General features: G+C 41.6%; 1 protein-coding gene across 1 annotated transcript in view; it reads right to left on the bottom strand.

The window, feature by feature from the left end:
• Nucleotides 1-4,080: 4,080 nt before the first annotated feature.
• The window catches only part of ncapd3 (non-SMC condensin II complex, subunit D3), a 39,942-nt gene continuing 21,714 nt past the window's right edge, over nucleotides 4,081-22,308 (bottom strand). The window contains exons 19-35 of the mRNA XM_084083578.1: nucleotides 21,614-21,723; nucleotides 20,413-20,520; nucleotides 19,468-19,582; nucleotides 19,172-19,249; nucleotides 17,753-17,991; nucleotides 15,465-15,544; nucleotides 14,003-14,140; nucleotides 13,226-13,359; nucleotides 12,818-13,026; nucleotides 11,893-12,003; nucleotides 11,540-11,683; nucleotides 10,445-10,521; nucleotides 9,750-9,850; nucleotides 8,888-8,941; nucleotides 8,091-8,153; nucleotides 7,292-7,340; nucleotides 4,081-4,567 (exon numbers count right to left, since the gene is read on the bottom strand). Of these exons, the coding sequence (XP_083939704.1) occupies nucleotides 4,489-4,567; nucleotides 7,292-7,340; nucleotides 8,091-8,153; nucleotides 8,888-8,941; nucleotides 9,750-9,850; nucleotides 10,445-10,521; nucleotides 11,540-11,683; nucleotides 11,893-12,003; nucleotides 12,818-13,026; nucleotides 13,226-13,359; nucleotides 14,003-14,140; nucleotides 15,465-15,544; nucleotides 17,753-17,991; nucleotides 19,172-19,249; nucleotides 19,468-19,582; nucleotides 20,413-20,520; nucleotides 21,614-21,723 (1,889 nt within the window). The 3' untranslated portion in view covers nucleotides 4,081-4,488. The remainder of the gene's footprint in view (nucleotides 4,568-7,291; nucleotides 7,341-8,090; nucleotides 8,154-8,887; nucleotides 8,942-9,749; nucleotides 9,851-10,444; nucleotides 10,522-11,539; nucleotides 11,684-11,892; nucleotides 12,004-12,817; nucleotides 13,027-13,225; nucleotides 13,360-14,002; nucleotides 14,141-15,464; nucleotides 15,545-17,752; nucleotides 17,992-19,171; nucleotides 19,250-19,467; nucleotides 19,583-20,412; nucleotides 20,521-21,613; nucleotides 21,724-22,308) is intronic.

Genomic DNA, 22,308 nt, shown 5'->3' with positions numbered 1-22,308 from the left:
GACACAGTCAAATGTAGGAGTGGTTGGCACCACTCAAAAAGTTTTCTGAAACACAATTTTATACAATATAGAGGGGGTCCCTGCTTCATCTCTGTCTCAGCTAGGGGGTCCTTGGCCTGAAAAGGTTGAAGACCCCTGCATTCATGCAGCTCGTGCAGCACGGCACTACAATTTACCATTTGACATTTACAGGCTTGAAAGAAATGGTAATATCTCGGTACCTCCATGTCACTTCCAACATTGCGTCGGAGAGAGATCCAGGTATTAAAACCATTGATTTCCATCACTGGCTGTACTCTTGCTTCAGTGGCTCAAGACCGACAGAGCGAGACGCAGTGTTGCTGGGCAGATTCGTTTAGCAGATAACTGAGTGCTCGGGTTCTGGCGTTCAAAACACAGAAGCGGTTGGTGGCAGTATGTATCGGCATGTGTCTGTCCAAGGGTTTATCAGTTCGGCCATCCAAAAAAATGTCATGGTTCGGTTGGCCTTTGTGAAATATTGTGATGACCCCTTCACTACATTTGTGGTCATGGGTTTTGTTCTGAGTTTGGTTTGCATTTGGTCCTAATGATTGGTTCTTTTCTGTCCTGTGTAGGAGGAGAGGGCCAGCCTGCCAGGGGTGTGTCTATCGGATGAGACACACCCGACTCCACTCATCCCTGGAGTATTTTAGCAGGCTGGCCTAAGCCATTCTGTCTTTTCTCTCCTACCAGGCAATAGTTTTGTTTTGTTGCTTTTGCAGTTGCACTACACTTTCACACATCCATACATGCACTACACTACTGATATACATTGAGAAAGTCTCATCTTATAAGTATTTAGGGGTTTGGCTAGATGAGGACTTTCCTTTTAAAACTCATTTAACAAATCTAGCTAAGAAAATTAAGCCTAACATTGGCTTCCTCTACCGAAATAGATCTTGCTTTTCTCAAGAAAACAGAAAGAGGGTCATTCAAGCTACAATCATGCCAATATTTGACTATGGAGATATTTTATATATGCATGACGCAGACAGCACTTTAAAACCCTTGGACGCAATCTATCACAGTGCACTCCGCTTTATTACAGGTGCAGGTTTCAGGACCCATCACTGTACATTGTACACCTCAGTAAGATGGTCTTCCCTGGCTCTTAGAAGGAAGCAACATGTCACCCTATTTACATACAAGGCACTACTTGGCAAACTGCCCCTGCACTTGACAAAACTGTTAGAACCCAATACCTCAAGTCATGGTACCAGATCACAAGATAATAACATTTTGCTGAAGGTGCCTACAACCAGTACTAAACTGGGAGATACAGCCTTCAGTGTATATGCTCCATATATATGGAACGAATGTCAAAAAAAGCTGAAGTTAGATGCCCTCGTTTCTTATGCCATTTTTAAAAGATTTTTAGCTGACCTTATATTGGAAGATCTATGCACCTGCTTGGTGTAATATATGGTTTTTAATATAACTTTTGCAACCTTTTTATTTTTTATATGTACCTTGTTGTCCTTGTCACATCTGTAAAACCACTGATGTAAATGTATTTTTGTACACAGGACACCATTGAAAAAGAGACCCTGGTCTCAATGGATTTCCCTGAAAAAAAGGTTTCAATCAATTAAAAAAAAAAAAACACTGACTACTAAAGTTGTACATTTTTGTAAAGTTTGTTGGTTTTAGTTATAATAAAATAACTTAAGTTAAATCCTGTGTGTCGTCTCCCACTTTTGTCATGATTTGAGTCAGTTCATGACAATATGTAGCCATCTTTAGAGTACCTTGCAGCCATCGTATTTGCTACTTGAACGTGAGACCATGTTTGTGTTGTGATCATTTCTATACACCAGAGGGTTCTGGTGGACAGAAATGGTCACAACATAAACATGTGTATCTGGTTTCTATCCAGTGTGGAAACACTTGTGTGACCTCAGAATATCTGAATACCTGAAACTCTTTTCACAATGTCTGCAATAGTAAGGCTTTTCCCCAGTGTGTATCTGCTGGTGTTTCTTCAGATTACTAATGAAACTCTTGTTACACTGTTTACAGTGGTACGGTCTTTCTCCAGTGTGGATACGCTGGTGTCGTTTCAGGGCATTTATGTGACTGAAATGCTTGTCACACTGTTTACAGTGGTAACTTTCTCCCGTGTGAATACGCTGGTGTTTCTTCAGATTACCCATCACATTGAAACTCTTGCCACACTGTTTACAGAGGAAAGGTTTTTCTCCAGTATTGATACGCTGGTGTATCTTCAGACTAGCCAAGAGACTGAAACTCTTGCTACACTGTTTACAATGGTAAGGTTTTTCTCCACTATGGATACGCTGGTGATTCTTCAGACTAGCCAAGAGACGGAAACTCTTGCTACACTGTTTACAATGGTAAGGTTTTTCTCCACTATGGATACGCTGGTGGTTCTTCAAGTCACTTGACTGACAGAAACCCTTGTTACAGTGTTCACAGTGGTAAGGTTTTTCTCCTGTATGGATACGACGATTGACTTCTCCTGGCTGAGTTATAGTAGTCTTGGTAAGCTGCTGATGACTGTAAGATCTTGGTTGGTCTTCTTGTTTCTGGCCGTTTAGAGAGCTGTTGATTGTCTGACAGGCTGCTGAGGGGATCTGACCATTGCTCTGCATTTGCACTCAAGACGTTAAGGCATATGGACGCTCAGTAAAGTTGCCATGAGTCTGGGAAGACCTCATTCCTTCCAGGAGAAGTGGTTTATTCTCAGAAAGGCTGCTATAGACTCCTTCAATGCACAACTCTCACAAAAAAAAGTGGTTGAAATCCATCGTCAAACTTTATATAGGCTGACCAGAGTTCAAGGCTGACGTCATATACAATACAAACCATCACCATGATTGGCTGACTAACAACACCACTTTGTGCAGGCGCCGCTGCAGTTTGTGCACGTGTCTTGAATTTGGCACAAATTATAATAGAGTATAATATAATAATACATTATAATATGCTGGTTCAAAAGTCGGGTTGGACCTTTACGGTTCTGTAACCAGGCCTGGAAAACAGTTTCCCCCCCCCCCCCCCCCCCATGTCAAAGAAATGTCAGGGATTTCATGACTGTGGGAACCCTGAATTTATCCATTTAACACCATTAATTTTAGATTTTAGCGTTGGCTACTCAGAAATAGCATATATACAAGCTCAGCTTGTATATCTGCTATGCAAGCGAGTACTGTACAAGCGAACATTTTTCAAAAATCGTGAAAGTGTTTGAAAAACGTTGAATCAATTTTAATTACAAAAAAGTGAGAACTACTGATTTAGAAGGCATTTGCAGAATCGGCCTCAGGTCTTAAAGGATGACTTCACCCATTTTCAACCTTCATTCATTCGAGTCTTCATATAATTGGTCCTCACTAATGCTGTCACCTGCTGTGGACTAGTGGTGGGAAAAGGCGTTCATTTCAGTGAACGAGCAATTTCGTTCACGTTCACTGCAATGATTTGTTGAAATGATTTGTTCACGTTCTCGTTCAGTAGCACTATTTTCTAGTGAAAAACACTATCGCGGGAGCGTTATTACTACGTCGCGCGGGAAGGGGGGCATGCACGATAGCGTGAACGTAACAGTATCAGGAAGTGAACGAGCTTGTTCACGGCAAAGAACTCGTTCTTTTCAACGAATCGATCATGAACGACCCATCACTACTGTGGACAGTTCAGAAACCCGTCTACATGTGACATCGATGGGGAATCCAAGCCAATATAAACTACAGGCTTTCTATTCCTTGAAAGTTAGCATGCTACAATGGAAGCCATTGTTCTCGCGTTAATAAAAATAAAAACATTGAAATATTGAAGAAAGAAAAAAACCTTCCTAACGATGATGTCACTGGTAGACGGGTTTCTGAAGTGTCCACAACCCTCCTATGAGAGACAGACTGAGAAGGGAAAAAAAATACACAATTTCATCAGGAGCATTCTATGAAGATAGGTTGGAAATGGGTGAAGTCGTCCTTTAATGGGTTAACTCTGAGGGTGCACAAATGCACCCAAATGCACTTCCTGTGTGCTCCTGAGTGACAGCTGCTGTAAAGGTAACTGAAAAGGACTCAATTTAGATATCATGCATTAATACATTTTATTAATTAGAAAAGAATGTACAGCAGGAACAGGAGAGTATAACAAACAAAGCGAAAGAAAACATCCGTCTATACCATAACTTCAGTATCAAATAGCAAGCGTTTAAAAAGAGTAGCCATGTCCGATGTTGAATGACAACCCAGTTCTGGTTACTGGTTTAGTACCTAACCAGTACTGACGTCTCGTTACACCAATTAACCCATGCAACGTATACTTAGTTGGGTCTATAATAAATATACTAGCCCCCCCCCCCCCCCCCCCACCACTCCCGTCTTATTTTCGCTCTGCGCTAAATATCGTCGGCAAAAAACAGCCTCACATTTTGAACTTATAGATGTGTTGTTTTGGCAGAACGTTTTCCCCCTGTATGCTAGGTGTCAATGTGGTTTAATTTTTTCTTGTCCTCCGTTTCTTCTTGTCCTGCCTGAGAGGAGACTGGACGTTCCACAGCCTCGGCCCTTGAGCTCTGGAGAACAAGGAAACGTTTGTTACTCAACGGAGCACTTCACTTCTTTTCAACCTTATTTTCGTATAATTGGTCCTCGCTATAACGCTCACTATACGATGCAGGGATTAAAGCAAAATAGAATGTCACGACGATCTGTGAATCATTATGAAAAGGAAACCCACCCCCACCCAGCACGGATTCCTAAACACAATAAGTACAGTGTTGATTTTGACGATCAAATTTTGATTTAGTTTTAGTCATAGTCTTTTGAATAAAATTCCATTTAGTTTCAGTCATATTTTAGTCAGCTGAAATGTTTTCGTTTTAGTCTAGTTTTAGTCGACTAAATATCACAAGATTTTAGTCGACTAAATCTACAGTTGATTTAGTCAACTAAAATGTATTTTGGCGGTGCCTTGATGGCGTCATAATGGCTGATTTTACACTTGATTGCATGCTGAAAATAGCCGATCTACAAGCTTACAAGGCGTCGCGCTGCGACGCGTTGTAAGCTTGTAGATCGGCTATTTTCAGAGCGCAACCAAACATAAAATGACTTGTCTTTTAGTTCTACTGGATCTCTTCTCCACTCGTCCCTCACTAACATTTTAGTCTAGTTTTTATTTGTTGACGAAATTGTCAATATATTTAGTCTTAGTTTTAGTCATCATAGCTTAGTTTTTATTTCGTTTTTGGCAGTGAAAAAAGGTAGTCGACGAACATTTTTCGTCATAGTTTTAGTCTACGAAATCAGCACTGATGTACAATGATGATGTTTTAGTACGGTAATATTGTTACTGCTGTTCTACATACTGCCAACCAGGTGAAGAAATCACAGATTGAGGCTTTAACCTTTGCTTTTACGAAATATCCCAGACCATTAGGGTTTTATGGAAAATGCTTTTGAACATATCTAGTTTGATCACTTCAAATGCTCCAATATAAAAAATGTAAAAAAAAATAGCCGATCTACAATGGAACGCATTGAGAGCTTGTAGATCGGCTATTTTCGCTGAGCAACATGCTTCTATAGAAAACATGCTGGCTTCTATGGAATCCAATTGATCCAATTGTCAGCTGTGGCGACTGAGAACTTGAATCCATAAAGACGGCAAAATGTTTGTCTACTCGCTCATTGGTGGGCTGTGCGGACAGTAGGGCTGTCACGGTCACAAATTTAAGTTGACGATTAATTGTCACTCAAATAATTGCGATTAAAGATGTAATTGTGTTTCTGTCGTTGAAAAATTAATGGAACATTATGGATAAAAAGTTCATTTCTGTTTGGCTTTTAGCTTTCGTAAACAAAAGTTGCACAGGGCAGATATGACAAATAACACATATCTAATTACTTTATACAATAGTGGAAATAGCCGATCTATAAGCTCAAAACGCGTCGCATCGCGGCGCGTTTTGAGCTTACAGATCTGCTATTTCCACTATTTTTGAAAATATTATTTTTTTTACATGGAATTGATTATGACGATTATGCAAATCGTGATTATATAAAATAATTGCGATTAGACGATTATGTAATAATTGTGACAGGCCTAGCGGACAGTTCAGAAACCTGCCTAGCAGTGACTGACATCATCGATGGGGATTCCAAGCAAATACAAACTACAGCCTTTCTCTTCATGGAATGTTAAGCATGCTGGAATAGAAGCCATTGTTCTTGCATTAATAACAAAACTGAAAACTAAAACTGAGTTTGAAATGCACAGCCCTGCCTAACGATGTCGTCACTGGCAGGCAGGTTTCAGATAGCTGCTCAAATCTATCTTCACACATACAAATGCTAGAATAAAACTTTATTCGAATTCGGTACAGTTTCCATAGCATGCGTACAGTGATTGATAGCATGCAAGAGCAGCCGATTAGCTGAACATGCTAAATTGAACACTTTTATCCCATCGCCACACCCAGCGAATGTCACGATTCAAGCGTTTAGAAAGATATTTTCACGTCCGGTGACTCCGGTCTGAACACACCTTTAGAGTTTGTTAGAATGGTTTTAATTGTGTTCATGCCATTACTATATTGTATCTGGAATCACAACAAGAAGCAACTCTACATAAAACCAACCCCAACAGACATTAAGACATACTTAAGACATGCTGGTCTGAGGTCAGTATTAAAACAACCCTAACAGACATAAAGACAACATAACCGATACTTAATGCTGGTCTGAGGTCAGTATTAAAGGAGACACACCATGAATTTCACTTTTTTTTATTTTTTTGGTATTTTTTGGGCTCCCCAGTGTCTCTTGTACCCCAAAAAAAATGTTTTTTTTAACATTCAGTCATTCATTCTCATTTCAGAGATTTTCAAAATGGGCGTGTCTGAACAAGTCATCTCAGAATGGCAAGTTTGCTTACATCACCAAACTTTCTGCCCATGTATTTTGATGTATTCTGAGTATTTAGAATTGCTCAGTAGCACCCCTCTGCCCAACAGGACGTTTTGGTATTGCAGCTGAAAGTGCTTTATAAGCCTGAGAGAATTGACTTGGGATGAGTATATCTGAGTGTTGATTTAGGCTCAAACCTTTTGAAAATGGATGGAGGGACATACACCATTATGATATTAAATATCAAATATTCTTTTTAAATTCATGGTGTGTCTCCTTTAAAACAACCCTAACGGACATAAAGACAACATAACCGATACTTAATGCTGGTCTGAGGTCGGTATTAAACCAACCCTAACAGACATAAAGACAACATAACTGCTACTTACTGCTGGCCTTGGTCCAGGTTTAGAGATGGACTTCCCTCAGTTGCTGAACCTGTTTTAAAGGAGGAGAGTGTTTCACAACCTGCCCTTAAACATCTGCTACTGCTACATGTTAACCAAACCATGTTCAGCCCATTGACTGCAAGTCATGTATACTTTACATTACTGCATATTCAGGCCATTGACTAACATTACTGCTTACAATTTTGCAAAGCATAACAGTTTTTATTTTAAGCCAAAATTGGTGCCATGGCCACTAAATACCGTTATCCTTGCATTTGAATGCGGTTAACTGAAATTGAACACACTGTATATTGTACTTTGGCTATTCAAAAATAGCAGATCTTTTTTTCAAAGCAAACATTTTTAACTCAACTCTTTGCTTCTGGGGTCCCTGGAACAAAATATTTTGAGATGGGGGTTGGCGGCGAAACACATATCATTTTGGGTGGTCCTTGACATGAAAATGTTAAACCCTTTTAGACCTGAGGCCGGTTCTAAAAGCAGCTTCTAAATCCTGACCTAAGTTTTCTGAAAAACAAATATGTATTCAAAGATTACAATAAATGTATGTTGCTAAACCCCAAAAGGATTTCCCGTCTTGAAAGGTATAGATACAAATAGGGGTTCCCGCCCAAAATTTGGTGCCAAAACCGTGAATCTCCGGTTTTATATTTTTAGCGCTTACAGTAGGTGCCCAAACTGGGATTCTCCGTGAAATCAGTCTTTTTGTCTTAATGGGTTTAACAACGAGCTGTTTAAGAACATAAAGTGTACTGTGAGTATGTGACAGGACTCTTACTGGAGTTTATGTCACTCAAGATGGCGCTGAATCCTTCACCAAACGTCACGTCAGAGCGTCCGGCTGAAACACACAGCAGGGAGGGTTCAAGTATTAATAAATACTACTGACGCTGGTGGTTAGTTCTTTTTCAGCTCAACATTACATTTGAGCTAAATTATAGTAAATACATTTACATCTTGTGATAGGATAACACCAGCCGTGACCAGTTTTTTTTAATGTGATGCCATCACGTTAACATGAAAACGGACATTAAGCAAACGTACATAATCCTAATGTCCCCTTCATTTACACCACAGGACTATTGTGATTCACCATCTATTAATAATTGGAAAATAACAGTTACAACTATTAAAGAGATGGAAAGAATTACTTACAAAATGAGAAACCGTGAAGATGAATTTGAAAGAAACTGGAGTAAATGGGACTCAGAAATATATGAAGTGTAAAAATAGACTTGGGAGTACTGCAGGAAAGCTATCCCTACCCCTCTTTTCTTTTGTTTTCTTCTTCTTTCTCCCTCTTATTTTACCTTCTTTATTTCCCCTTCTTTGTATTCATTTTTGTTTGTATATGTAATTTAAAAAAAGAAAGAAAAGTGATGCAGGATGAATAAAGAAAACTTGTAAGATAATTAAATGAAATCAATAACATGTAATGTACAAACCTGCAATAAAGTATACAAAAAAAAGGACTATTGTGATTGACAAAAATCTACTTAACTTTGACATATGACAGATCAGGGTTTTCTCCTGACCACATACTAGTGTCTTTCTTGACCGTTAATTATGACCTACCGTTGGCGGCAGCGGGCGTGCTGATAAATCGGTTTGCTGCTCCTTTGCCCATTACTGTAAGAAAATGCATAATTTCAGTCAACCTGGAAACATAAGTCCTGTTATACTCGTTGCCCAGCACCGAAAACATGACTTAACACAATTCACTTCAAGCATGCACTTAAATACATACAATAAACCATCATTAGATAAATACACTAAATTACATACGACATACAACATAACTACATTACATATCGTCACTGCCGGGGGGGGGGGGAACCGTCTATGTCCAAAACTGTTACTTTTTCAGGAACCGGAAAAAATAACCTGTGTTCCAATGGATCCAATGTTAGTCACAAGCGCTTGTTACATTTGAAAATCACATTCATTCACGAATAAACATAAAACGTTTAAATATGGAGATACAAGGTTTCTGCCGACAACATGCCTCTTTAAACTACTGCCTGTTGCGATGTTCATTCCCCTAACAATAGCAAGTAGCACCGTTTGTCCCTCACAGGACTCTATAGTTCTGCTAGGTAGGCAGGGTGGGGTGCCATGTTTAACGATTTATTTCATTACTGGAAAGGTAAGCACCGTTTAATGTTAAAGGCATTCTAAACCATCTTAAATTACCAGAAATAAAAACACCCATCCAGTTAATCTGTTGTAACTACATTTTGGTTACGAGAAGCATTTGTGTTTTTGTAGTTTGGCTGTGAGCTGCCATCAGCAGAGAAAACTACGGTGAAACTAGTGAAAATTGCAGATCTACAAGCGTAACGTGCCGCTATTCGACGCGTTGAGAGCTTGTAGATCTGCTATTTTCACTACTTACGTTATCATCCTATGTCATGACAGCCAGAGAGACAGCTAGTACCTGGTCTCGGAACGCTGCAGCTCAGACTGCTCCTGGTTGATTCACTGAGAGCTTCCTTCCGTTTCGCTACCTCCACAAGTGACAATGGCAGGGATAAACGCCTGGAACACACACATACACACACACACACAGTGATTTTGGGGGCACTAATGGATGTAGTGTCTAATGTATAGTCTACTGTCTGAATAGACGACGTTGTGTCTAATGTACAGTATATTCTACTGTCTGAATTGTGTCTAACGCAGTGGTTTTCAACCTTTTTCATGCCAAGGACCCCTAAATTGATATATATATATTTGGCCGCGGACCCCCATTTGAAAATGTTTTGTGCCAGGGACCCCCAGAAGCAAAGATATCAGTTCATTTTCGCTTTAAAAAAATATAAATATTCAAAAGATATGCACACTTTTTCAAGGTTTTTCAAAAATAGCAGATCTACAAGCTTTTATATCTGCTATTTTTGAATAGCCAAAGCTAAGTGGTTAAAAATGATTGTGACGCTACGTTAACTCATTTTGCTGGGGACCCCCTGGTACTCCCTCAAGGACCACTGGTGGTCCACGGACCACTCGTTGAAAACCACTGGTCTAATGTATGCGTCTAATGGGCTACTGTCTGAATGGATGCAGTGTTCAATGTATAGATAATTGTCTGAATATTGTGTGCTCAACAACGATATAAAATGTTTCCAGTACCGATTTTGTTGTGTCTGTCCAGATCTTAAGGGTTGTGGCGTGGCGAAAACAGGAAGCCTGAGGGGCGCCTTGGGGGCCTGAAGAGGAAAACAAAGGGTAGAGTCATTAGGGTTCAGTAAGAACACTGGCTTTCAGATCATGGTTCAGGTAATTTTTTTGTTAAAGTGGGCAAAGAATACAGTGTCAGAGACTCTGTTTGGTGTGTATCGCAACCGTGCACCATTCAGTAAGAATACATGTACAGTTCAGTATTGGACACTAGCAAAGATGATACTGTAATATCCCAATGTTGTCTTGCCAAAATATCACGATCTGCATGATCATGTTATTATACTACCCCACCCCCTATCTCTCTCATATACACACACACGGTATCATATGTGGATATTCAACCAAGCCTTTTTACCGTAACAACCCTATTTTAAAGACTGGTTTCCGTCCACTGGTTTTATTAAAGCTTCCAGTCTTATAATAGACCATATTCACATGGCGTCCATGTTGGCACTTTGCATTGAAAAAACGGGGTGGCAATGGGGTGGCATTTCATTAACTTAATAGCAAAATGGCCACCGTGTGAATATGGTCTATTTGTTCAAAACCCTTGAAAACATTGGTGCACTGTAAAACTCCTGAATTACCCGTGTGATCTTGTCTCGAGCAGTGCTTCTCAAACTTTTTCCATGCCAAGGACCCCTAAATTGATATACATTTGACCGCGGACCCCCCTCTGAAAATGTTTTGTGCCAGGGACCCCCAGGAGTGAAGACTTGAGTTAAAAATGTGCAAAGATTTGCACACATTTTCCAGATTTTTCAAAAATAGCAGATCTACCAACAAGCTCATAGTGCGGCACTATTTCTGAATAGCCAAAGTTAAAGTGGTTAAAATGATTGTGATGCTATGTTAACTACTTTTTCTGGGGACCCCCTGGAATCCCCCCAAGGACCCCTGGGGGCCCCCGGACCCCACTTTGAGAACCAATGGTCAAGAGCATGCCTTCTGGATCTGGTCATTTGTGCCACACATGCAAGCATGCGTGCAAAACCATCTTCCAGTTCTATTCGGTGTTTGTATCGATAAGCGGGGTGCGCTCACCGGGGCAGGGGTCAAGTCACAGCCGGGCGGAGGAGCCTGGTTCTCCTTCTCGGTTATCTTCAGGTTGTATTCCAGCTCCACCATCAGCTGCTCATCTCCAGAGAAGAACTGCTTCATCTCGTCCTTCAGCTCCTTCATGTTCACCTGGGGGGGATGAGGAGACACATGTTCAGTCTACTGTGGATGTTGCGTTTAATATATATACTGGAAGGGCTTTGAGCTTGAAAAACTTTTTTGCGGTGCAATAAAGCATCCGTCACATTGGAGCCCTCAGTGTGTGAACGTTTATTTATTTCTATCTGGTAGGACATGAGGACTCATTACCTAGAGGTTAGGACATAAGGACTCATTACCTGGAGGTAGGACATGAGGTCTCTGAGGACAGGGGAACGCTTCTGTTCCATTAAATTCTTCAGCTCGATGATGACAGGCATGATGTTCTCTATGAACGACTTCTTCTGCAGCTGTTGACCACATCATCAACATGTAGGTTAGACAACCACTCCACATGACAATATGATGGTTATACAAAGGCCTTAGGCTAAGACAATGTAAGATGGTTATACAAAGGCCTTAGGAAGACAATATAAGATGGTTATACAAAAGGCCTTGGGCTAAGGCTGCATAACATACCAAAATAACAGTATTTACATTCATTTTTTTTTTTAATAGCTCTATATTCTATATTCACAATCTACGTAGAAGCACAGCGGCGCGACAGCTTAGCTAATAACACTGTAGCGCTCAAACCCTGATGTTAGATAGGAGAGTGAGGAGGGCAGCGATCCAGGAGTCCCCAGTTGATGTTGGCTAGACCATACTCTTGCATTGCAATATTGTAGTAGTAATCACTGCTATATAGATAGACCCTCCAGAAAAATGTGGGCTAAAATCCTTGATTTTGCCATGAAATATGCAGGTTTTTTTGCAATTATATGCGGTGAAATTGCGGGAAGTTGCGAAATATGCAGAAAGTTGTGAAATATGCGGCAATATACTATATGCGAAAAATGCGATAGATTACACACACACACACACACACACACACACACACACACACACACACACACACACACACACACACACACACACACACACACACACACACACACACACACACACACGGTTATTCAAAAATAGCAGATCTACAATCTCATAGAGCGAAACTCGGTGCCACGCTATGAGCTTGTAGATCTGCCATTTTTTAATAGCCAAAGAAATCTTAAAATGACACACAGATGCGTTCCCGGTCTTAAAAAGGTTATTAATGGTATTTACCCGTGACAGCAGTTTGTTCTGCACGGCCTGCACGGCAGCCTGGGCCACGTTGGCGTTGTCCTCGTCCGCCTCTTCTCCTCTGGCCGCAGGGTCAACAGAGGAGAACATGGAGTGAAGCTTCATCTCGTCCAGGCTCAACACGCCGAACGTCTCCGACAGGAGGTCGGCGCCGTCCGCGTCCAGGACCAGCTCCTCGTCCGCGAAACACACTGAGGGGAGAGAGGAGGACACGATCGAAAGGCTATTAAAATGACGTTGGCTTCCATTCAAAATGACTTGTAGTCATTTTGTCGCTTCTAGTTTGAACTTGGACACAGTACACACACACACTGAGGACAGGACACACTGATAATATGCGGGGTGTGTGTGTGTGTGTGTGTGTGTGTGTGTGTGTGTGTGTGTGTTTACCCAGCACAGTCTCGTTTATCTTGCGGTAGATGTTGAAGCGCTGGTTGTTGTCAGAGTGCTGCAGGAGGAAGCGGTAGATCTGGAAGCGTTTGTTTCGGTTCTGAGGTCCCTTCAAGGAGAACAGCTCCTCCTCTCTGAAACAGCAGGGTCAAACACACACCTTATAGTTCTGAGCTCCCTTCATGGACAAGGGACAAACCCACTTAGATTACTGCAAATTCCCTGTATACTGGGTTTAGCCAGTCATACCCGTCCCGCCTTCAACTGGTAAATAAGAAAAGATAGAAGAAGCCACGGTCCTGACTGATGCCAGGAAGAGGGACCATATTGCCACATATGCTGAACTCTCGACACTGGCTGCCATTACAGTTAAGAATACATTTTACATTTTATTCCCTTCTACATTGCTGATCTATTAACATCTCCTACAACATCGTCCAGGTCCCTCAGGTCGGCTGACTTGGGGCTACTAGCTGTCCCCGGCACTAAACTAGACTCAGGCATGACCGCGCCTTTGCTGTCGCAGCCCCTAGACGGTGTGGAACAGCATTCCCCATCCTGTCAGATCTGCTTCCTCCATTCAATCCTTTTTGAAAGTCCAGGCTCTGTTTTATTCACTAGCTTTTGAATCTCACCGATATGGCCGAACTAGCTTTTGAATCTCACAGATATCGCCGAGTCTATCGTTCCTTTTTAATAATGATTTATTTGTATGACTCGCTGTTGACGATTATGGTTACAATCTGTACAGAACTGTGCAGGAGGTGTCCTACGTACCGTTCGGTTTGGTGGAACTTGTTGTAGTTCTTGTGCTTGCTGTAGGAGTTGAAGTGGAAGATGCACTCGATGAAGTGCTGGGAGAACATGACCGGACACTTCTTCAGGAGCAGGTGGACCAGACAGTACTCGCACAGACTGCGGAAGACAAGACGACAACCAGTTAGGTAGCTTTACTGGAAATAGCCCTGGGTCCTAGTTATGCACATTAGGGGGCGGAAATCGCTTGGTACCGGACGATTCAATTAGATTCCGATTCAGAGGGCTACGAATCGATTATATTGTGATTATTGCGATTAGCGATGCATTGCGATTAATCTACTTCCATTATCTTTTATTGGTAATAAAAACGAATGGAAGAGATGCGTCACTGTCAACTGGAAGGTTATATTTGCCAACAACAATTGCAGAAAACCTACAAGAAAATAAACAAGTCCTTTTTTGTAAAATAATACTGACTTATAACAAAGGCTTCTCAATATTCTGATAACCAACCAAAATATGGCTGCTGCTCTGTGCAATTAACTATATGATGAAAAAAATATCCCCCCCAAAAAATAAATTAATTTGGTGGATTTGGTAAATAAACGCGGTGGCGCAGTCGGTAGCGCTGTCGCTTCACAGCTAGAAGGTCCTGGGTTCGATTCCCGCCGGGGACGCTGTGGGAGCGTCTCCTCCTCCGCGTCATCAGCGCCCATACCCTAGGTGGGGTTGGCGATAGGGCCTACTCTGTGTGGAGTTTGCATGTTCTCCCCGTGTCTCCCAGGGTAGTTAATACCCTCACAAAAACATGTAGTAATCCTGGTCACTATATCGCCTCCCCCATGACAGCCGGGGCGCCTGATGGAGGGGAAGGGAACTGGTTGGAATAACGTGTTCCTTCCACGCGCTACGTCCTACCAGGGAAACTCCTCCTGTCAGGTGACAAGGTGGTCAGTTGGCTCTCATGCATTGAAGGAGGCATGAGCTCGGCCCTGGCCTCCCCCTAGGTTGGTGAGTGTAGTACCCAGGATCACTTAGAAAAATTGGCACCGGGTGAAAAATAAGGCTTACAAAATCGTGGGATAAAAAAATAATCGATTTTTGACATTTATGAATCGATTCATAATCGTCCATGTCAGAATCACGATTAATCTATGAATCGATTTTATTTTGCACCCCTAATGCACATACAGTAGTACATGCATACCACTCATGTCCAAAACTGTTACTTTTCAGGATTCAAATTCAAAAGTAGCAAAAGTTGCAGATAGACAAGCACGAAGCGCGGCGTAGATCTGCTACTTTTGATGCTTTTTGTGTGACGCTGTAGTATGATCAAGTAGGGACATTAATTTACGGGGGTAAAAAAAACGCAAAAAGTTAAGACTATGGAGAGAAGAGGTTTCTGCCCGACAGCAACGATATAATGGATCCATTTCAATAGGACAGTGTTTGAGTGTATATTAACAGTAACAGTCACCTTGAGATGGTGGGAACAGGATCCACCAACGCCACCATGAAACGAAAGAACAGCGAGCCTTTCCACTTGATGTACTCCTCCTGTAAACACACCCCATCATGAGACATCACATCCCTTACAGCATTGGTTCTCAAAGTGGGGTCCGGGAACCCCCAGGGGTCCTTGAGGGAGTTCCAGGGGGTCCCCAGCTAAATGATAGATTAGGCACCAAATGGAGCCTTATGGGTGTGTAACTCTGAGAGTGTACAAATGGAACCAAATGGACCCGTTAGGGTCCATTTGGTTCCATTTGTACACTCTCAGAGTTAAATTGACATAGATTTTACAATAAATTGCGGTCCAAGTGATAGAAATGCCATTAACACATTGCCTGCCAGAGTTTTTTCAGATTTTTAGCTGTTGCCTGCCAGGGTTTTGCCATGTTTTTGGTACCTGTTCGCGTAGCCACAGATTTTTTTCCTCCAGTATGATTGATCCCCAGATGGTTTCTAATCACAGATGAGATTCAGGTGTGGTTTCACAAATGTCAACGAGGTCATTTTGACCTCGTTGACATGTTTGGTTGATGTTTCAATATAGCTCAAAAGCAGTAGTTTTAAACCAAAAAACAAAGTGAATTGTTTGTCCGTTTGAATTTTAACATTGAAGTGAATGGAGCAGCAAATCTTCGAACATTTTTAGCTCCTAATCTGTTCATAATTCGACAAGGGTTGAAATTATAAAAAAATGCAAAAAAAAAAAAAAAATTTTTTTTTTGAAAAAAAAATTTTTTTTTTTCCTTTTTTCCAAAGACGTATATATACGTCATTGGCAATCAACAGCTGATTGCTAAATGACGTATATATACGTCTTAGGCAGGCAATGTGTTAAATGGGGGTCCGTAGCCTAATGCATGTCAAACTCGGGGTCCTTGAAATTAAAATGGTTGAGAATCACTGCTAGAGCTGTAAAAAAATCTTCTCTTATGGGGTTCCCTGGCATATCTTTTCAAATGGGGGTCCGCGGGCTAATAAGTGTCAATTTGGGGGTCCTTGACATGAAAAAGTTTGAGAACCACTGCCTTACAGCACTGCTTTGGGTCGGGACCCATGGTCGGGTCGCAGACCCATTTTTAATGGGTCAAGAGTAAATATCCCTTGTTTACTACCAAACATTTTTTTATTCAAAATATATATTTTTTTAAATTACATTTTCAGTAATTAAAAAGACATTTCAAACATTTTTCAAGAGAATTTAATAACTTTTCCCCCTAAAGAAATCCAATAATAATAATAAATATAGCTGCAAGCAGCGATAATACGGGGCCAGGAGAGAGAAAGAGAAATGATAATTCCTTTAACAGGTCTAATGGCTGTCGGCCAAACGAGGCATGACTTTTGCCTGTTTAAAGTTACCATTTTCAAAAAATTGCTATAGCGGCCCCGTTTGACCAATTGGAGTAAGATTGGTTTCAGTGATATTTGGAATGGCCCTTTACATTTCTGCAAAGTTTCAAAGAATGGTAAGTCTGCATGTATGTGTTAGGGGCAGATGAATAGTTGTCATAAAACTGCAATATTCATTGGCTCATTAAAGCTTCATTTTTTCACTTAGAAAAAATCCGCTTGCACCGTTTGGTCGGCATAGGTCCAAAGTTCATGTGTAAAACGTTTCGTGCAGATTGCTCAAAAATCCCAGGAGGAGATAGGTTTTAACTGCTTTTTACTGCTTTTCATATAATTCGAAATGGTGGGAGATCTAAAGGTCAGAGGTCAAAAGTCAGAGTGTGAAAGTTGTTCATCATGAGGAGACGCATGTGTGCATCGAAGTTTCATGGCTGTAGGTCAAACAGGGCATGAGTTGTACCTGTTCAAAGTTGGCATTTTCAACTGAGTGCTATAGCGCCACCTTTTGACGAAAGATTGTGAGATTTATTTCTTGATCGTTTTTCATGACCATCTATCATATGGCCGAGTTTCATAAAAAGCTTATGCACGGTTCTGGCAAAAACGGCAGAAGAAGAAGAAATGGAATAATGCCAATAACAAAACGGGTCCATGCTGGAAGCCTGGTCCCGTAAAAATGTTTAAGGACTAATGAAAATAGCCGATCTACAAGCTCACACACGACACGGTGGGAGCTTGTAGATCGGCTAATTTCATTAGTTGAGTCCCGGGGAGAATTTCTCTGCCTTACAGGTTCATGTGGTTCCATTTGTACACACAGGATTTCACAGTGTGTGTGTGTGTGTGTGTGTGTGTGTGTGTGTGTGTGTGTGTGTGTGTGTGTGTGTGTGTGTGTGTACGTACCTGCAGCAGGCTGGTGAGCATGGTGAGACTCTGCTCTCGGATGATGGGCTGCGGGTCTCGGATGCAGGCGGAGATGTTGGGCACGTAGCGCTCCACCATGTTGGTGTAGCGCACGCACAGGTCACACAAGATGACCAGCACGTTGTTCCTCACGCACACCTCCTCGCCCTTCTCCAGCTCCATGCTGAACGTCGGGAGGTACCTCCTGGTGAGCTCCTCGTTCTGGAGACAGAACTTACCTGAGGAGGGGGGAGTTCATGGGTTAAAGCTAAATTAAATCTCACGACAGAAAATGTTTCTATGCACAGCGGCCATTTTGGAGAAAAAATCTCCAAAAACTCTTCTTACTTCCTTCACAGGTGTTACCAATGATACTAATGAAGGCTCTGTTCCATTCTGGTCAAACAGAGTCAGGGTGCTGATATTGTGCATGTTGGCTCACTAGAAATACTAGTGGGTCTCAAAGTGTGGTCCAGGGACCCTCATGGTTCCTTGAGAGGGTGTAACTCTGAGAGTGTACAAATGGAACCAAATGGACCCTCCCGGGTCCATTTGGTTCCATTTGTACACTCTCAGAGTTATGGGGGTCCTTGAAATTAAAAAGGTTTGAGAACCACTGTGCTACACTAAATGGAACAGAGCCTTCATTAGTGTCATTGGTAACACCTGTGAAGGAAGCAAGGAAGGGGCCCAATTTCTTTCCAATATGGCTGCTGTGCATAGAGCCTATTGTGTGATCTGTGAAACATGAAAGGAGCCCCCCCCCTACACTAGCGCTGATTCCTATAATAATTCCCTGCAATACCCATTGGCAGAGTACCCGTTGTAACCGTCTGTCTGTCTGTCTGTGTGTCCCTTGTATGTCCCCATAAATCTCTGTATCGGTCTGCCTGTGTCCCGGCCTCTTATGTCCACATATCTCTATATCCGCCTGTCCTTGTCCCTTTTAGGGCCATATATGGGCCCCATCTACAAGCTCTCACTGAGTCGCAGACACATGAGCTTGTAGAGCAGCTATTTTCACTGCACAACATGCTTCCATAGAAGACATGCTGGCTTCTATGGAATCTAAATGACTGAAATCAGTCGTAGCGACTGAGAACTTGAATCCATGGGAGTTAGAGAGATAGATAGATACAGAGACAGACAGAGTGGGTGGAGTGGAGAGGGAGAGAGGTCAGAATCAACATTTGTATTGATTTGGTGAGTTGTTGAGGCAAAATGTATTGTAAGTTAACACAATAAAAAATGTATGTATTAAATTAAAATCATACGACAAAATACCTGATAAAAAATAGACAGATAAAAGAAAAAAAGGACAATAAATTCACTCTAATAAAATACAGGTAGAGGGAGAGGCAGAGAGAGGCAATTGGAGAGAAAGGTAGAGAAGGGCACAGAGAGACAGGTGTATAGTACCTAGAGTGATGACTCCATGAGCTCGGACCTTGGTAGGGAGACACTTTGGATTGAAGTTCATGAGAGAATCTTCAAAACCTGACAAACACAACAACAACAACATCATCATCATCAACTAGGGCTGAACTATTAACACTGAACACATGTGGACACATTCAGATTTTCACATGTGCCCACAAATGGTCAAAGTAAGCCCCTTTACCAACATCATCTTATTCAGGATGTAGTTTGGACTACATCCACCATAAATAAAGGAAAATAAAAAACAATAAAATAACAATAAAAGTCCTCGCTACCTGGCTGAGAGATATTGCGGGTGCTGAGGATGGACTCGACCAGGAGAACAATCTTCTTGTTGGTCCTGGAGGGACAGTGAAGAGAAGCTACACCCAGCGTGTGGAGGTGCTTCACCTGTGGAACCAAAAAACACACTCTTTATTTGTATACCGTGGACGTACTCATCAGCAAAGCAACTGCTCCTAAGTTTTGTTGGTTTCTTTTCTTTTTATTTGCTTCTTTTGACTCGACTTGTGTTAATGTTAGAAATCTTAACTCTATCCACTATCGTTGCAGAGATCTCTGGGTAGTCGTGTTTCACGGATGTTCGATAGTAATTTGGAGTGTAATAAGCTAAATAAAATCTCACGACTGAAACATTTTGTATAGCCAAGTCCTAATGTTCGTTTTGTCAAACAGTGACACACACACACACACAGTTTCAACAATTAACACAATCTCTGCTCAATATTTTTATATGCTTTCTACCAAAAAATGTTTTTTATTAAAATCAGTAGGCTCTATTCACAGCAGCCATATTATCACTTCCTTCAAAGGTGTTACCAATGATACTAATGAAGTCTCTGTTCCATTTAGTGTAGCACAGCCACAGTAGTTCTCAGATTTTTGAATTTCAGATTTCCACGACCCCCATAACTCTGAGAGTGTACAAATGGAACCAAATGGACCCCGTAAGGGTCCATTTGGTTCCATTTGTACACTCTCAGAGTTACACACCCGTAAAGGGCCATTTGGGAGTGTTTCCAGTGAGCCAACATGCACAATATCAGCACCCTGACTCCGTCTGACCAGAATGGAACAGAGCCTTCATTAGTATCATTGATAACAACTGTGAATGTCTTACAATATGGCTGCTGTGCATAGGGCCTATTAGCGATTTTTAAAAAAATCTATTTGTTCGATTAACTGTTGCCCCCATTGATGAGTTCCAGTGGGTCTCTAACCATCATGTCCTGGTTCAGGTTGTCGGTTCCATTCTCACTCAGGATGATGCTGGATAAATAAGCTTCACTCAGTGACACCAGTTCTCCACAGTGCTGGTTCAGGAAGGCCTGGGGGTGACAACAAACATTTTAACCCTATATAAATAGTCTCTGTCGGGTGGAAACCTCATATGTCCCAAACTGTTACTTTTCAGGATTCAAATTAAAGGAATAGTTCACCCCAAAAAATACGTATTTTCTATCAATTACACACCCGACGAAGCCTTGAATTCATGGAGATTTTTTTTACGCATTCCTAAGCCAATAATTTGATGACCGGATACATTAGCATCTTTCCACCGGTAATCAAATTATTGGCTTAGGACTGCGACAAACTAAAAAATATCCATGAATTCAATGCTTCATGGGGTGTGAACTACTCCTTTAAAATAATATTACAATTTTTAAACAGTAAAAGTAGCAGATCTACAAGCTCAAAACAAGCATGTGGATCTGCGAATGTTGATGCTTTTGTGTGACGCTGTAGTGTGATCAAGTAGGGCATTTTTACGAACAAACACAAAAAGTTGAAATATGAAGAGAAGAGGTTTCTGCCCTTACACACATGTCCAGAATAGGGATGCTTGGGTTCATGTTGTTAAACCAGGAGAGATTCAACAAGGCAAAGTGTTTTTGTAAACGCAAAGTGTTTCACATAAAACAGCCAACCTTCCCCTGTCAAAGTACAACAGGGGACCTCTAGGCCAGTGGTTCCCCAACTGGGGGACCCCAAATCATTTTGGGGGGTCCCCAGATGATGTGCTTAATGTGCAACATTGTTTTCTCACTCAAGAGTGAACAAACCAACATACAGTATAAGTGTATACAGGGTATCTGCACATTTATAAACTGAAAATTGAATTACGTTTAAGACTTTTTTAATACTCAATTGTCAAATAGTACGTAAGAAAGAGGCAAACATTGTGAAAATAGCCAATCAATACAAATAAGAAAATCTATTAGTTTCATTAACTGTTGGCCCTATTCGTCTATTTTCACAATATTTATCTGTGGAACCGAGTCAAACTAAATGTAATGCCAACAATTCCAAGTGCTTGTCCCAGTTCAAATATGATTGTTGGGAGGTCGCGGCCTGAAAAGTGTGGGAACCCTTGCTCTAGGCCAGCGTTTCTCAACCCATTAGGTCAGGACCTGTACCAACCTGCGTGTCTTTGACGTCCTCACAACGTCCCAGCTGGAACAGAGTCTCCAGGCTGGCTGAGATCACCTCTAAAGGCTTGTCAAAAGCCTTCAACCAGGACATGATGTCCTCTGGACAGACAGAGACAGACAGACAGACAGAGACAGACAGACAGACAGACAGAGCATTAACAGCCAGGACCTGTGAGCGAACATCCATAGTTTGAACATTGTTGAAATGCAATAAAACGGGCATGTCTGAAGCTATGAGCAGGGGTGTTAAGGTTGTTCTTTTTTTACTGGCGGAACGCCATTACAATGACGCTTTGCGCACATCGCAGTAGCATAACTAAAAGGTTTGCTTTGAACTACCCTTCTCTTCTTTGACGGTGGCGGAGGCATTCTTGTTGCGTGCAGATATACTGGCAGCTGCAGTACTGTAGCCAAAACGCTGTGTTGCTTATATAAAGTGTACAGTGTGTGAGGATGCATTGGCACAACCTGTCATTTGGCTCATGAATTGCGGGGGAAGGCTTTCTAGCGTGCACATCCATGCAATGCGATCTTGCCAAAACCCGCCGGAATGCCGTGGTGTCATGTGAAGCGACCAGTGCACGCCCGGTTATGAGCGAGGTTCAGTGAGAGCTCCGCTGGTTTCTAGCACTAGTTTAAAACCATGTTATCAATATTCACTACTTCAGTACAGCAGTATGTTTC

Source organism: Gymnoscopelus microlampas, assembly GCF_963454915.1.
Source record: "Gymnoscopelus microlampas genome assembly, chromosome: 2".
Taxonomy (NCBI): domain Eukaryota; kingdom Metazoa; phylum Chordata; class Actinopteri; order Myctophiformes; family Myctophidae; genus Gymnoscopelus; species Gymnoscopelus microlampas.
Note: the sequence above shows the minus strand (reverse complement) of the source record. Positions and strands in the feature narration are given on the sequence as shown.